The sequence below is a fragment of the Myiozetetes cayanensis genome, unplaced genomic scaffold (assembly GCF_022539395.1).
Source record: "Myiozetetes cayanensis isolate MyiCay16 unplaced genomic scaffold, myiCay2020 scf14, whole genome shotgun sequence".
Classification (NCBI taxonomy): Eukaryota; Metazoa; Chordata; class Aves; order Passeriformes; family Tyrannidae; genus Myiozetetes; species Myiozetetes cayanensis.
In genome coordinates this window covers 2,731,327-2,747,995 of record NW_026087048.1, presented here as the reverse complement: position 1 = coordinate 2,747,995, position 16,669 = coordinate 2,731,327, and the positions used below count along the sequence as shown (strand labels likewise).

The window sequence follows — 16,669 nt, the reverse complement described above, 5'->3', positions numbered from 1 at the left end:
ACAGGTTAATTGTTATATGTCGGTGCCCTGATTTTTGTAAAGCAAAAGTTAAGTTCTTGCCTCTGGTGCACTGTCATGGATTAATTTTGGGTGGTTGCTTGGATTAGTTTTGTGTGGTTGATGCCTCAGTGTTTTTAATAAGAGTTAAAGTTTGTCAACTTGTTTATATCAGGCAAATTGAGGAAAGTGAAGATGTGCTGACATAAAAGAAATTTTTGTGCAGACACACGAACTGTTGAGATCCAGCTGGATTACAAGGAATATTCCTTTTCTTTATACTCATGTAAAATAAATGGAACATACAGATGCATATTTTTGCCTAGTTTAAGGACAGACTTCTGTTATGGCTCCAAGTTTGTGCACCATAATGAGTGTGTTATAATTGGATTTGCTCTGGAGGAAAGCCTTGCTTCAGAGGGCAGCCTTTCCGTGGGGCTGGGGTTTGCAGAGCTGCAAAGCTGATTTGTGGGTGTGATACAAAGTTTAGAGCAACATCAGTAATCAATAACCACCTGCTTCACGGGAGCCTCGGGCTTTAGGCTTTCAGCTGAGTTTGATATCTCTTGAGATAACAGGTTTGGAATTAAGAGCAGCTAAGGACTTCCAAAAGGGAACTGGAAATGCGTTGAGTTTTCCACCCCGGCGCGTTTAACGCGCGTTTAAATAAAGTTCTGCCGTTGCCGTTCGCAGCCTCTCGCTCGTCTCCGAGGCCTTGTGCAGAAATGGTGACAGTTGACAGCTGTTGTTCCCTTAATAAGATTAAAGTAAAGAAATTAGTTGTGCTGTCTTTAATCTGCCATTTAACACTGCGAACCACCTGGGGACACTTCTGTGCCGACACTCCCGGTGCTGAATTCCAGTCAGCCCCGTGGAGCCGGCGCAGAGCTCAGCGCGTGCCGTGACCAGAATGTGTTCAGACGAGCCGTGCTCGGCGAGCTTATGGTATCAATTAAATGAACCCTCCTTATTGTTGTGAAAAATTAATTTGACATCCATTTGCTTTACAGCACCTTTTCAAATTGCATTATTGGAGCCGCTGGAAACGGAATTATTCTTTCTGACACGAGGCTCGGTTGGGAAATACGGAAAGTGTGTGACGCGTTTGCTACCGTGGAGTTTGGGCCTTACATAAAGTGGGAAGTTCTTGTGTTTTTCAAATGTAAAATAAATGACCCTCTGAGGAATTAGGAATCCCCATCTATCAAAAAGCGTTTATTGCCGTGATTTAACTAAATCACCTCGGAACTCTGAAGCGCTGTCAGAATTAACCTACAAATTCATATTTGACACTTGGGATGAATTACAATGTTTATATTGAGATAGGATTGATGGTTATTTTAGAAGAGCTGATAAAATGAGAGGAGCTGATTTAAAGCATCTTCTCAACAGGAAACCAGTAGAGTTTCATCTCTTTCCCCCTGTGAACACACCTACCCAGGGGAATAATCTTCTGGGAAAGGTAGAAGTAAGTGCCTAGTGAAAATATTTTTCAGAATGAGGGAAGGGAACTAAATACCTTTATATATTCAGGACAGGGAAAGAGAATTGTGCTGCAAGGCAATTAATAAATGCACATGAAGCATGCTGCTTAAATTATATGTAGGGTAAAAATTATGTGAAATAGGTGAAAATTAACCTGCCTCTGACCAAAAATTAATTACTTAATACTGTTTTCACATAGTGGGAACTGGAGATTGAAGCTGATTTAATTAGACAGAGTAAAATTAATTACCAGTACAATAAAATAATACAACTTGGTAATATGGTACTCAGAAAAGGGGGAAAAGTATAAATGTTCTCTTGCTTCTTTTCTAAATTCAAAATTATTTCTCTAGCTGAAGCAAAGACAATCCAGCCATACAAATGAAAAAAAATTTTACTCTAAATTTTCTGGCCTCTGAGCATTTCTGGTTTTTCTTATCTCAAGAAATCCAATGTGTGCATGTTAGAGGCTTCCATTTCAGCTCTGGGGTGCCAGGCTGAGTGACCAGATGCCTCGGTGATGAGCACGGCAGTCAGTAAAGCAGCATTGCTTATTGTCTAAATGATTTTGTTGTTGCATAAAATATTTTAGGAGAAAGATTAGGCGTAAAACTCGACTCTAGAAGTGTGTTGAATCAGTCTGCAGCTTGTTCTGTGAAATACCAGCTTTGATGATTTCACTACAGCAACTTGGTGTTTGTTGCAGTCCCACTTTTGTGTGACCTTTCAACAGTGCTGACAATTTATTTTCTTCCATGCAGCTTATTTGAACTTAGCCACATTTTTTCACATGTTGAAAAAAACCCCAACAAAGTAAAAATTCTTTTCCTTTGGGTTTACTTTAGACAAACAACTTGAATGTCTAGCCATCTGTATTTATTATTGGCTATATTTATGATGCATTGGGGGGGGGTGTTTGAACATTAACAGCGATAGCTTTTGTAGCAAGCAGAAGTTCCAAGTAAAGAATTTTGTGTTTATTCTGAAAAAAGGATTCTCTCTGGTCAGATTAATCTTCTTTGTGAGTGTATTCTATAGGGCTGGTCCCTGTTTCCCTGCAAGTCCTGTTCTGAGAACCCTTTAATCAGAGCAGATGGAAATGACTGCGTGTGATGCAAAGAACAGTTGGACGTGAGCTCATGATTCTGTGTTCTGACCACTGCAAACCTGTCCCCTCCTCCCCCAGCCAGAGGTGTGGGGCAGTCAATGCTGTTGTGCCGCACTGACACTCGCAGGCTCTGCAGGGGGTCTCAGTGTGCCAGGAGAGCGGTTTGGGCAGAATTCTCCTGCTGTTTTGCTTGCTCAGGACAATTCCTCTCCCATCCCCATCCCTTGCCTTGGTGCCCAGGCACTGTGTGAGCTTCTCCCTGCAGCTGCTCCTGGGAATTGCTGGCACTGACTTGTACAGGGGTTTTGTCTTGCAGGTCGTGCCAGGAAAGGGACTTTATACCCCAGTTAATTGTGTGCTACAGCTGTAAGCCATAAAAAAATAATATTACATACCCAAATTATGAAATTGGCTGATATTCTGTGTAAGTTTTGGTACAAGTTTTGAGTACAGAAGAGTCCAGCACCCATACAGTACATGACTTCTGATGAGTAGGGCTTTACTGTTTCGAAGTTATTAATTATATAACTGATTTCATTTAAGGTATTAGTTCTGTTTGGAATCCTAAGTTGGAGAAAATGAATGTGAATTGCTCAAAGGTTGTTTTGTGACGTGCTGCCATTTGTTTGCTTTCAATCTACTGAAGGAAAAACCCCTAAAATTCTAATTTTTCTTCCCTTCTGACTTTTTAGGTCGCTGTGCAGTACAGTAAATGTTTACAGCCTCACCTGCAGCAACTGCATAGAGAACTGCACCTATGTTCTCTTCAGTAATAAGATCACTTCTCTGATGGACCTGTTGATACACCAGTTTACGGTATGTGGAACAGCTTTTTTAATTTTGACATTTTTGTGTGCATCAAAAACATTTTCAAGTATTTAGACTAAGAATGCCAGGAGATAAATGAGAATAAAGGCTTGAAAGAATAAGATTCTTTTGTTGTATGTATTTGGTGGCTCTATCTACTAGACTTTATAGAAATGGATATATTTGCTTCTACTAATAAGTTCTGCAATAACATATGTGCCATGAACTCTACTGAGTGGATATTGTTCTGTTCTTAACATTTTCTGAGCTTGTTTTCTTTAATTCACTCTATAGGAATATTTAAAATGCAGAATATTGTGAGTTGTCCATGTGTATTTGATTTCTACTTGTTTCAGTGTCAGGAATCCAAGTCAGGTCAATTTGTTGCCATAGTGTGATTTGCTGAAGTGCTTAAACAGCAGGACTCTTTAACGGCGAAAGTTTTAATTTTCCGATGTTACATCTAATTTGAAATGTCATTAAATATTTTATCGGAAAACTCATTTTTAATTCATAGTGACCTGCTCATCATAAGATATTTAGTCTCGCTTTTCTACTTATAAATTGTGTGTATGTATTTTCATGAGCCAAGCAGTTTGTTAATTGAAAAGTTATGTACATACTTTTAATAATTTAGGTGACGCTGTTGGAATCAACAGCCACAGGACTGTTGATGAACACTTTGCAAAGATAGTCCGAGGGTCCCTGACACAAAGAAAACCCAAATGCAACCTGTGCACTCTCCTCTTAAGTAGCTGCCAGCTCATTGTTCCTCACCAGATCTTTCCAAGAGGATTGCAGGTATTAGGTTTCAGTTGTGCTCAGTGAAAGGTGTGTGTGCTGTGCTGGGCACTGCTGGCTCTGCAGGGCTGGGGGTAATTCCAGCCCAGGGGAAATCCCTCAGCACTTCACAAGTGACAGGATTCACTCTGCTGCCAAACCCCTGCCCTGCTCTCAGGGCAGCTGGAGAATGGCCTGCACTTTTCCTGAAGGAATACAGAGGCTGTTTCTTAGGCAAAGTTGGCCACCTAGAGCTCAGAGATACTGCAGAAGGAGAATTTACTTCAGTCTGTCGCCAAATATTACCCTTGAATTGCAGCAAAACTGTCATTAAAGCTTAATGTTTCCCATCATCCACAGTGGACTTTTCTTTCCTGTGCATAAAGTCTCTTATGTTCTCTTCATGCAAAAATTGGCCCTTAAACCAGGATATCTTCATAGTTCCAGGAGTACCTGTGTGAGTACAGAACCCAAATACAGTGCTGCTTTCCTAACCCAAATTTTTCTCCCTTGAAAATATAATAAATCAGATCAAGTTTGAATTTTTCTTTTTTTACAAAAAAGAAATGACAAAAAGAGAGCAGCTCCAAATACCAAAGTACTGAAATACACTCCTTCGAAATATTTAACTGCTTCCAGTTTTCCTGGTTTGGTGAGCTGGATGATGCCCATGTCGTGTGTGTGTTTCCACTTACTGTTGGAAAATAAAGCCCAAGTAATACCAGTAGTACATAAAAATGTATATTTGCAAGGTTTTAACAAACAGTTAAACAAGTATGCCAGTATTTACTTAATACAGGAACAGAAAGAATCTGGTTTTGAGAAACATTTTAATATAGTCTTGAATACATCCAGTAGGAACCTCATTTCCAACCAATTTAATGGGGGTTTGATTTTGGTTTTATTCATCAATTGAATGCAATTTCATCTTCAGTATTTCAGAGCTGTACATTTTCAAGAATAAAATTTAAAACAGTCACTTTTCATTGGTGACAAAATGTTCGTTTTCCCCTATACAGTTGTAACTGTTGTAATTTTTCTCCTCAAAATATTGTTTGAAGTGTTATAAAAAAAATTAATTTCTCCAATGAAGGTACCAATGGGAAATTATAGAATAACAAATGGACTGTATTTCTCTTTCTTTTTTTTTTTTTTTTGACATCCAGGTTAGTAGTTTGAAGTGTCCTGTTTAGACCTTTCCTTATCTCCTACCTAAACAGACTGGCAGGAAACCTTCTGTGGGCTTTACCTGCCATCTGACCTTTCTTTGCCTCCTTAGCTCAGGTAATGCCTAGGTCTGGTGAGGTCAGCACTGATGTTCCTGATTTCCATGATTAATGGATCAAACCTGCCCACCTGCATTCACACAAGTCCTGTGCTCGAGGTGTAGCTTCGTTTATTTACAGACTGCTGTCTCCACTCCCCTTTGTCTCCTGTACCCAGCAGACAGTTGCAAAATAATGGGAACTTTTCTAATTTTGTATTTGGGAAGATTTCACACTGACAAAGCCAAGTAATTAATAGAGCTGTAAGCATTGTAGTGACAGCTTGTTAGTTTGGGGATTTTATTTCCAGTCAAGTGACAGCTATCATGTACCTTCCATGAATATATCTGAAAAGCCATATATATAAACCATACCTGTCTGTATAATACCATGACAGATCACTGGGATTATTTTTTGAGGCAATCTTTAAACGCAGAGCATCTGAAAATTCTAAATAAAACATGGCTAGTGAATGTAAAAGCACGTGCAGCAAACATTGCAATTTAAGTGGCAATCAAACAAATGTAGAGATCAAAAGTCAGTTGAGTGTTATTTTTTCTTCTCCAAAATACAGTGCTTAAATCTGGGCTGTGTTGTAGGTAAATGGCCTATGGAATCTTACTGGGTTTAAGTTAATCTGACCATCTAGTCATTTTTCTCCTCAGTTTCTTCACTGGAATTTGCTGTCATTTAATTTGGGTACTTCAGAATGACAGTATCCATCCTATTGCAGTTTGTTTATGGTCAGGTTTTTTAATCATCTGTACTGCATCAGAAAAAGGCAGGTCCGTGTTTGCACTGATGGTGACGAGAATTGTGAAATCCAGACCCTGTGGAGGGCAGTGAATCCTGCAGGCAGGGCTGGAGCAGAAGGAAGTTATGACATGCTGAAGTGTTTAGGGGTAGGGAATTTAAAAAGTGGAACCTTCACCTGCACCATCCTAAGCCCATGCACTTCCTGGCCCATTTCCATTTCTAATCACAACATAGAAAATCTGACATCTTACTGATGCTCTTTTAAAAGTATACATTTTTCAGAGTGTTTTTGAGGCAAGACCGGTGACTACACGAGTGAAAAGCACAAAACCGCCGCTGCTCTTGGGAGAAGGATACAAAATAAGTGAGCAAATGAAGAGAAATTGGGTGCTTCAAAAGGCTTGAAGTCGTTCCATTTAGGTTTAGCCAAACTCTGTATTTCAAATTCTTCATGGCTGTGAAGGACTCCGCTTTTTACAAGATAAAAACCACCAGTGAGCTGCCGGTGGCAGAGCTCTGTGTCGCTGGCTGGGAAATGTTTGGTGTTTTTCGTGAGCACAGAAAAAAAACTTGGATATGCAGAGGTATTTTGGTGGCATGAGTCAGGAGGGAGTAACATTTTCAGCTGTATTAAATGTGTGCCTAAGTGCTTTACTGGATTGGGGCCACGTTGTGCAGCATCTTACAGGATTAAGCCCTGGATGCTGGGCAGAGCTGAAGGGCTTATGGCAGCTCTGCACAAGCATGGGAATCCCTGCACGAGGGGAATTCTCTAAGGAATAACTCTCCCAGTTGTGTGGGGACTGTGCCAGAGCTGAGTCTGCTCTCATCAGAGTGATCTGATTCAAGAACTGACTTAAATAAGTAGAGTCCTGGTTGAGCCTGACGTAGTCATCATAACAGCTGAAATAGTAACTGGGTTTAAGTTACATTGAGATGTTGGATGTGTCAGATAATTGGACAATAGTTACTTTTTTTCTGATTTTCCCTTTGTGATTTGAAAATGTGTTATACCAGGTACTCAACAAATCAGTTTAAGTGTGTAATCACATCTGTAGATCTGTGTCACTTAAATGACTAAACCTGTTAAACCTCAGATTTATGGAATGTTTGAACATTTGCTTGTCCAAAGCCCATTTTCAACACACGGTTTCTCTGAAAATCATCAACTCCTTGTGAAATCAACACAAAGAAACCAGAACTTGAAAGCTGTAATATTTACACTATTAAATCTTAGGATTTGCTACCCCTTGCTTGATATAATAATCAACAAGCAAGCACCCCAATTAATTTTGCTTCTGCGAGCAGACCCAATTAATTTTGAACATAAATCTCAACACACTTTCACACTCTCCCATTAATTATTTCTTCAGTAAGCGAGCTGTTCTTTTGTCACTCATTTGAGTTAGTATAGAAGGAAAATGTAAAAGGAATTAAGTTCAAACTTACCCATTTTCTGTAAAGTAGTATTTCCTTCTCTCTCTCTCTGACATACACAGTATAAAAAAACCCACATTGTTCTCACTTTATGTTAACATACACACATTTTCCCCCAAAATTGAATGTGAACAATGAGCTCTGCAACAAATGATTCTATTAAGTGTCAGATCTATTTATTTTACAAACTAGAAAAAAGAGTTTTATTTTAAAGTGTAAACTTCTATAGGTAAGGGCTGTATACTTGGAAAATAAAATTCTCATATGTACATTGAACTGGAAGACAAAAATAGACGTTATCTGCTTACAGCATCTGTTCAGTACAGCAAATGGAAGCCCCTGCTGCAAAATATTATTAAATCATTAAAGAAATAACATATATAATTTTTTTATATTGGGTGGGAAAGCAGTGAGTAGCGCTCGTTAGCAATTTTTCAAACTTAGGGTTCCTAGTACAAAGTTGCCGCATTTAAATTGATTTACAGGTTGCAAAGCTTAATCCATCTGTTTCAGGGGGCAATTGGAATCATTAGGCTTGAATTATTGCAGTCAACAGAAGTTACTGGAGCAACGTGGTATTATTTTTCCTATTGAACTTGAAGCAGCAGCTAAAGACTTCTCACTTGCTCTCTTGGCTTGGCACCAGAAACACACCATTACAATGAGTTTTAAGTGGCAGCACAAGGCTCAGAGCTAATGAATAATAAAGAAATGTGCATGTTGTTCTTTGTCACCAAGTGTTACCAAATCCCTCCTGATACCTAGACAGGGAGGGCTGGTTTTCCCTGCCCTTGCTTGCATGTACTGAGTAGAAAATGATTTTAACCTGGGATGAAAGTAAGATTTCAGCCAGCACTGATCCCTGATGACAGTGTTGGGAGCCTCTGGCTGGCAGTAGCTCCACAGAGAGGTGTTGGTGGGTGGAACCAGCAGCATCAGGCACTGGAGATGCACCAGGAGCCCCGAGTCCTGACTGATGCATCTGCACTGCCAGTGCCGTGCCTGGAACACTGCAGGGCTTCCACACACACTTCCCTGACTGTTTGATCATAACAGGGCAGGTTAAATCATCTTGAACTGCAGAAATGAAAAAATTTTAATCAATTTTAAAAAAAAATTATACTCTCCAGGACGATTTCCTTCCGGGTCTGTATCCTGCAAGTAGATCTGTCTTCAGGTTTACGTGTTATACACCTCAACTTCCCTCTTTTAGGAGTGTTAATGATTTAGAAACACAGAATTCCTCTGAGCTCTGCTCAGGGAGGAGCTGGGTGTTGTGCTTCTGACGTGGCTGACAAGTGCCTGACCTCTGAGGGACAAGTGCAGTGGTCATGGGGTGATGTTTTATGCATAAGAACACAATCATACTAATGACACACTGCTGCTGTAAGGCTTCCTTCAGTGTTCAGACACTTCTTTTGACTTGTTTTGTTCTGTGCCAGTTGGATTGTCTTGGATTATCTGCATTGCCTTTTCTTGTACCTGAAATGCTTCAATGTCCATCAGCACTGCTGGAGTCTTAATTTATTATTACTTTTGGTGTACTCCTATGCAAATTTCTAAATGTTTCTCTACAAACTTTGGTTATTCTTTTTTGAATTCTAGTTGTTTGTCTTTTTTTTTGTTTGTTTCTCTTTATTTAGGTTAGTGTTCCAGATGACCATAACGCTACTGCAGGCAGAAGTGTAAACAAGCAGGTATTTGAAGGTTTAACAACAGGACTTCTGAGGGTAACTGCTGTGATTTTCAGATGCCTCATCTCCAGCTTCCCAGATGGAAACAACCACTCTACTGCACTGAAGATATTACAGGACGTGAAAAGCAAATCCTCGCAAGTGGAAGCCTTCAACAGCAGAGTCCAAGACCTAATCAGGTTTAAAAAAACATAATGAAACTTCTCTAAGCATTCTTTTCCACAGAGAAAGAAAATTGATTTAAGAAAGGAACAAACTGCTCTAACTCTTTAACTCAGTAAGAGTCGTCTGTGTGTGTAGTCCAAAAAACTACTGAAATGCTATTTCCCCAATCAAAAATGTTCTCCAGAAAATTGCAGACACAAAAATACAGAAAACCAGGAATCTTCTAATTTTGGACTTGGCTTTTTGTGTCCTTTCCATCAGTTTCCTCTCCTAATTATGTAGGAATCAGTGTCCATATTTTCATTATTTTCTCTCAGGTTTCTGTGCCAGCTGTGTTTGCCCATTGCCCATCTGGTCATTCTTAGCCACCTGATGCATTCACATAAACTTGTCATAAAATATATACCTCCTATTATAAGGATCAGCCAGTCATTCCTCTAATCTGATCTTTTAGTAGCTGAACCTGAAGATATTAGTGTGTATATATATAATTAATACATATTTTATATATATAAAACTGATATATGTATATACAGTATATTAGACTTGCAAGAAGTGTGTAGTTTCACTAGTAAATTGCATAAGCAGTTAACAATAAATTATCATATAAATAGTTATCAATGTGTCTTCAGCCCTCTGAAGACATGAAATTCTGGTTACATGCTACTGAAAGCAAGTCCCAGTGAGCATCATCAGACTTCTCAGAGTCTGGAATGATGCTGCTGGAGACAAAGAGGACAGCTGGAGGAGGAGAGCCAAACAAATAGTTGTCATAGATACCAGTGACCTCCAAAACGTTATTGTTCTCATGTAACCTGCCTTCTCCCCAAACAGGTTTTGATAGAGTGTGAAATTTCAGGATGTTGGATCCTGCCCACTTATGAATGGGAGGGTGGGAGGTCTGTGCTGAGCAGACACCTGACACTGGCTGGGCCAAGCACAGGCAAACCCCTGAGATAAGGAGATACATGAGAATCCAAGCAGGTCCCTCACCTGAGGCACTTCAGGGGATCTGGTTATAAATGGGGAATGAAAGGCATGATGACAAGGTAATAGTGCAATTAGGAAAAAAAAAGAGAGAGGGCATTTTGAACTAGTCAAAAACAGACAAATTCTGTCATTAATGAGAATCTTTCACCTCCAGGTCATTGTATCGTGTGTCACAGGGAGCTGATTAAGTGAGAGTTTTAGGAAGATGGGGGAAGAAAGAGGAACATTGACATTTTTTTTTTTTTTTTCTCTTTGGGGCTGCTGGACCTGATGCTTAAACAGCAATTATCCACGTGCTGTCTGGGTATCAAAAGGGTGGCCAAATTATTTCACCTATGCTACGATGGGTAGCAGGACTGGGAGATGGAGGCAATAGATTAGAGAGCTTTGACATTCCATTTGTCTGGATGCTCAGTTCCTGGAGGAAGGGAGTGCTCCATGCATCTTACTGTCTCCGGATGCCAGTGAGGAATAGTCCCAGCAGACTGAAAGCTCTCATCCATCTCCTCTCTGCCAGAAGAGCAGCTGCTTTGTGCCCAGGTGTGGGTGTGAAGGGAGGGGGACAATGGGCACGGTTTGCAGTGTCACTCACGCTGCAGAGATGTTCTCAGGGAAGAGAATATTGGTGGGCATGGTTTTTGTGAGTCATCATCTGTCAGTATTAGCTGTGTTTTATTTAGTTCTTCCTCTCCCCTCCTGTTTCTGGGAGCTATTTCCAGCACTCAGCATTTCTCTGTGACTGTGATGTATCTAACACCCAGCTCTGTTCCTGGAATTATTCTGCTAATACAGGAGAAGTAGCTCATCACCTGTACAATCAGGTGGATTGCCGAGATCAAAATCTGCAAGAAACCTAATGCTGGTAACCTTTCATGTTGCTAAATAGAACAGAAAAATTTGCCTGAACAATGAGGGTGCAATGAATAACCTTTGTGCATCTTTTAAGTGTTTTTAACTGCTGTACTTTAGCAGCTTTAAAAATCTTTCATGCTGCAGTTAGACTGTGGCTTTGTATCTAGTGTATTTTTATTCTTAATTCAGTGCTTCCAAAAGCTGTGTGTCAACAGGGTGAACTTTGGCTGAAGGTCTCTCTTCTAGCCCTGAAGAGAAATCAGCCTTTGAGCAACAGCAGTGTCTGAAAAGTGAGAGAGAGGTTTTCCTCCATCATCTTAAACCCACCTGTTCTTTCAAAATCAGACTGTAAGACGTGTTGTGAGGGAACAGGTATTTCTAATAAATACTTGTACAGCATCTGGGAGAAGCCTTATGTGATCAGTAGTCTTTATTTACTAGGATCAGTATTATTTAATAATGTTCCCTACTTAGTCAAGTGAGGGTCATCCAGACATTATGGAAATACAGGGCCAATAGTTCCCTTCTCAAGAAGCCATTGTTCTCTAACAAATATTCTCTAACAAATGGGCTTGAGGAGCAAGCACACAGAGCAGCTGGGAGGACAGAGGAGTATTAGTAACACAGACAGTCAGTGTCAAAAGAGGGAATCATTTGGTGGTGTCTGAAGGCAATCACTTCCCCATGTCTTCAGTCAGGTGGAGGCTCAGGATAAAACAGCAGCGCTGCTGATTTCGATAAGAGGCTTCTCCCACTTGATAAGAGTGGAGGAAAATAGCAAGAAAATTAGAGGTGAAAGAAAAGGAGGTGGTTGCAGTGGGACCTTTGTGTCCGTGAAGAGAGTTGATCTCACTTAAGTCAGCAGAATATGATGGTTGAGATGGACCAAAATGTGAGCAGCTGGATATTTAGCAAAGTGACATGGAAAAAATATATCTGTGTGAACCATTTAAGTGGAGTTATAATGATCAAAGTAAGAGAGAACCTGGTGTGGTCAGAGAGATCTTGGTACAAGGGCAAAGAGCAAATGTTTTGGCATAGGTTTCCAAGCTGTTGAACTCAAAGAAGAAACTGCAGCAGTAGTGATCTGATGATCAGCAGTGGTGATCTGGTCTAAAAACCAGCAGTGGTGATCTGGTCTGATCTAAAAACCCTGGTAATAAAAACCAAAGAGGAGTCTTCAGTTAAAAAAAAAAGTCATCACTAGCATGGTTTTCTCTGCATTGAGTTTGGTTGAGCTCCTCAGGATGTTTTTTGATCCTAATCCTTCTATAGTGGTGGTAGGAGGTTGTTACCTACATATTCTATTAGTCCCTGAGCTGTTGCATGTGTATTTATGAGGGAAAAAACCCCAACAACTGGGCAGTAGTTGCTATGATATACATATTGCAATAAAATGCTATCTGGGTAACATCACTGTCCTCTTGAATTAGTGTGTTCTACAAAGTTTATCTCTTCATGCTAAAAAGAAATTGTGCTGTTGCAGAGCTATCAAGATTATTATAAATCATTTAACTATGGCAAAATTCCATTGTCCTTCTAGCAGTATGGTAAAATAAACATTTACACTCATCTTTGTTGTACAGTATAATACAAATTATCCTACAACAGACATATCTCTTAACAAAAACTACAGATAGTCACACAGAGACAGATTTGAAGTTATTGTAATTAGAATAGTTTTATTGAACCCTTTCAGAAAGAGTATTAAAGTAATCACAACCTGCATTTCATGTGGTTTGACAGCAGAGAAGCAAAAATGTCTTCTTTTGCCAAGTTACCAAAACCGGTGTGTGACTAATTTTTTAATACGATTTTCCCTCTGTTTCTAGTTACGTGGTGAACATAGGATTGGTAGACAAGCTGTGCTGCTGTTTCCTCTCTGTTCAAGGCCCTGTTGATGAGAATCCCAAAATAGCAAGTTTTCTGCAGAGTGCCACGGCCGTGCTGCACGGGATGTGCCAGCTGTGTTTCGCCGTCAATGGAAGGTGGGTGCTCTGGGGCTGTCAGCAGTAACACCTTGGTCAGCAGCAATAACATCTTGGTCAGCAGCAGCTTGGGGAAGTGAGTGTCCTGCTGGGACTGTCAGACAGAACTGTTCTGCTGTGGGACTACAGAGAAGTAACTGGGAAGGGAACAGTGCAGGAGGGTCACTCTGCTCAGCCGCTCACAGGTGGACTGTGATTCGTTGCCTGCACCGTGGTTTGAGTCTTGTAAGTCATTTATCAGAATTAGAAACTTTATCCCCTTTGCTCATCATTAGACAGGGGTTTATCACTGATACTTTTAAGTGTCCAGTCCTAAGGACTTCAAGAGGTATTTTATTATCAGCAAAAATCAACTTTTAACTGGTTTGTCGCTAGAGCAGCCTAATTCAGCTCTTGTTCTTTAAAATACCACTGTCAGTAAGGGAATTTTATTTTCTATAAAGAAAAGTGTTAGTAGATTTGTCAGGGAATTTTCTAATGCAAAGTGTTTGTTGTTGTAGCCTAAGCAGGGTTGTGGGGAATGTGCATGAGGTACGTGCCTCCCAGCAAATCTGAACTTCTGTGATCTACAGGGTAGGACAGCCTACACTGTCCTACAGACACTCATCTGAGGGGCAAAATTACAGAGCTTTGGGCTGCACCTACCAGAACCTACCACTGTTACTGTTACACTTTTCAGGAAAAAGCAAGGCTGAGGAAACTTTACAATGCACTCCTGAAGGGTAAAATGATGCTAGGGTTGAAAAACTGAAGTTAATAAAACATAAAAGAAGAAACAAAGCTGTAGGTAGGAGTTGTTGCTGGTAACCCAAGGACACAGGCACGTGGAAAAAGGACTGCAAGAAATACGAGCCCAAAGAGACCATCCCAACTTACCGAAATTTCCCTTTCTGAAAGCTGCCAACTTGGCATTTTACATTCCAGGGGAGCGCTGCCAGAAGTCAAATGCTCACTAAATAAAATAATTAAAAAAAAAATTAACCTTCTGTTAGTGGAACAATAGCTGTGGCTGCAAGAGTGAGTAATACAGCATCTGCAGTTTCTGGAGCAGGCACACACTTCACCCAAACTTTAGAGATCTCTGCACCCCAAAATAGTAACAGCACTGCAGAAGTGCTTCCTCCAAGAACATCTGCTCTTTGGAGCAGCAGAATAATTTTGGAGAGTTAAGTGTTTTTCTTCACAGTTACACCGAGAAGTATCCGATGTCAGTACCTGCCTGTAACAGCTGATTGTTCTCCACTTCCAGGTTGGATTGTTCATTTGGGCATGAAAAGAAATGAGAGGAATGAAGCTGGAGATTTTAAAACTGTTGTCTTTCAGATCAAAAGCTTCGGTGTAACTGATTAGAAGGGCAGTTTAAATCAAATGTCTTTCATCACCTGAGCCCGCTGTCATTGAAGCAGTGAATGCAGAGTGTAATTCTGTCGCTTTACAGAAGTGCTCAGTATTCAGGGTGATTTAAATGGAAAAAGGCATTGCCAAACACAGATTAGGGTGGCAGAAACAGAGCTCAGATTTATTGAATTCTTAAATATGTCACGCTACGGTAATACATCATGTGTGATACCTGATATGCAGTGCAAAAGACAGCCCCTCTGTGAGAAATACAGATCCTCTTTCATTCCTGGTAAATGGTGGTAGGAAGCAATGCAGCATTTCTCTTTCTCCAGCTCAGCTGATTCCTCCTTGAGCACCAAACCAACCTGCAGTATTACACCCTGCTGTGGGTCACAGTGAGCAGCCACTCTGCTCATCAAACCTCTGAGGCTGTTACTGGGAGGAAAAAGCCCAGTAAGTATTATCAGTGCTCTGGCACTGTAGAATGAAAAGAAGTGTTGCCAAAATAATGGCAGGCTTTAACCACTGACTGTTGCAAGAGCAATTTTGGATTACTCTTTGGTATATCCTCCTATACATGATGGTTCCCGGTTGGAAACTTCTTCTTGCTCCTCAGTGGTAATGGGGAGGGGGGGGACACACAAAAAAAAATTAAATTATTTTTTCTGATAGAACTTTTTCAGGCTGTTATTTGTCATATAAAAGGCTGTCATTCACATGAAATGCATTAGAGTGCTTTTGTCGGAGTGCTGTCTGTACTTGTGCAGATCTCAGCATGAAGCACCACTGCGTGGCTGACGCAGGACAGTGAGTGTGGGTGGGGGACCAGGACAACCTCAGGGCTTAAACCAGCCCAGTGCAACAATGAAACCCTTTATGAGCTGGAAAAGGCTGTGGGATCCTGTTCCTTTGCTTTCAGACCCCACCAGGTTGTTAGAAATTTACTGCAGCTGTAATCTCTGATATCCCCAGAGGGCCAGGAGTCAAACCCTCAAACTCTAGTTTGAAACAATTGAAAGATCCTGTCCTGTGAGTGCAAAGTAGATTGGACCCTTTCTGGAACTCTGATGTAGGAAGAGCTGTCAATCCAGACTTTCCTGTCTTCCTCCCAAGAACATTTCATAAAACTCCCAAATTTAGCTGAATATTTCTAAACCAATTGATAGCCAGTGTTTATTTGGGCAGTTACTTCAAGGAAAACAATTCTATCAGCAGGGAAGAGATCTCAGTCAAGTTACTCCCTGCACCAACCTCTACATCAGGCAAAGTGTCACAACAATAATGATTATTAGAGAATAACCTCAATTGTTTCATATATCTATATATATCTCAACATGAAGTATTAAATGAGGTCTATGGTTGATATAATGTAGATGATAAAATTTTAAGACATGAGCAAAGAGACTTTTATTACTGTGGTAGACTTGTGGGGAAAAGAACCATCCAAAATCATGGAGTTAGATACTATAAAGAAAACCTCACTAATGTAGAAACATAAATTGGAGGATACTCAATTTTAAAATCATAAAATGTTATTGAAATAAGGGAATCTGTTCTGCACATCTGTTATAAACATATCCTAGTATAAGAGAGGGAATTTCTTTTCATTAATGATCAAGATATTTTAAAAAGATTTAACTTTGATATTGATCTTACTTCTCAAATGATCATTTTTGATACTGGCTAATAAATGCTTGATTGATTCTTGCAATTGAAGCTTTGCTGTGGGTGTGATAGCACATTTTCCAAACATTGGATTCATACATATAAGAGATCATTTATTGAAAACCTTAAGAACTTGTAACCCCCTATGAATCTCGTTTTGTAATTTCTATGCCCTCTTCTGTTGCACAGTGAGAGTCACTGAGGGTGACCTGAGACCTCCAGCTGGAAATCCCATATTTCTGATGCTGTATTGCATCCATTGCTATCAGTGGAAGTGAGAGCTCCTTTCTCCCTGATGAGTTAAAAAGAAAAAGGTTTTATGAGAGCTGAAAATGGGGT

General features: G+C 40.1%; 1 protein-coding gene across 2 annotated transcripts in view; it reads left to right on the top strand.

The window, feature by feature from the left end:
- Positions 1–16,669, top strand: part of SCAPER (S-phase cyclin A associated protein in the ER) — a 137,038-nt gene that overhangs the window by 91,232 nt on the left and 29,137 nt on the right. For both annotated transcript variants that reach the window (XM_050309377.1, XM_050309378.1), the window contains exons 25-27: positions 3,283–3,406; positions 9,279–9,508; positions 13,169–13,324. In XM_050309377.1, the coding sequence (XP_050165334.1) occupies positions 3,283–3,406; positions 9,279–9,508; positions 13,169–13,324 (510 nt within the window). The remainder of the gene's footprint in view (positions 1–3,282; positions 3,407–9,278; positions 9,509–13,168; positions 13,325–16,669) is intronic.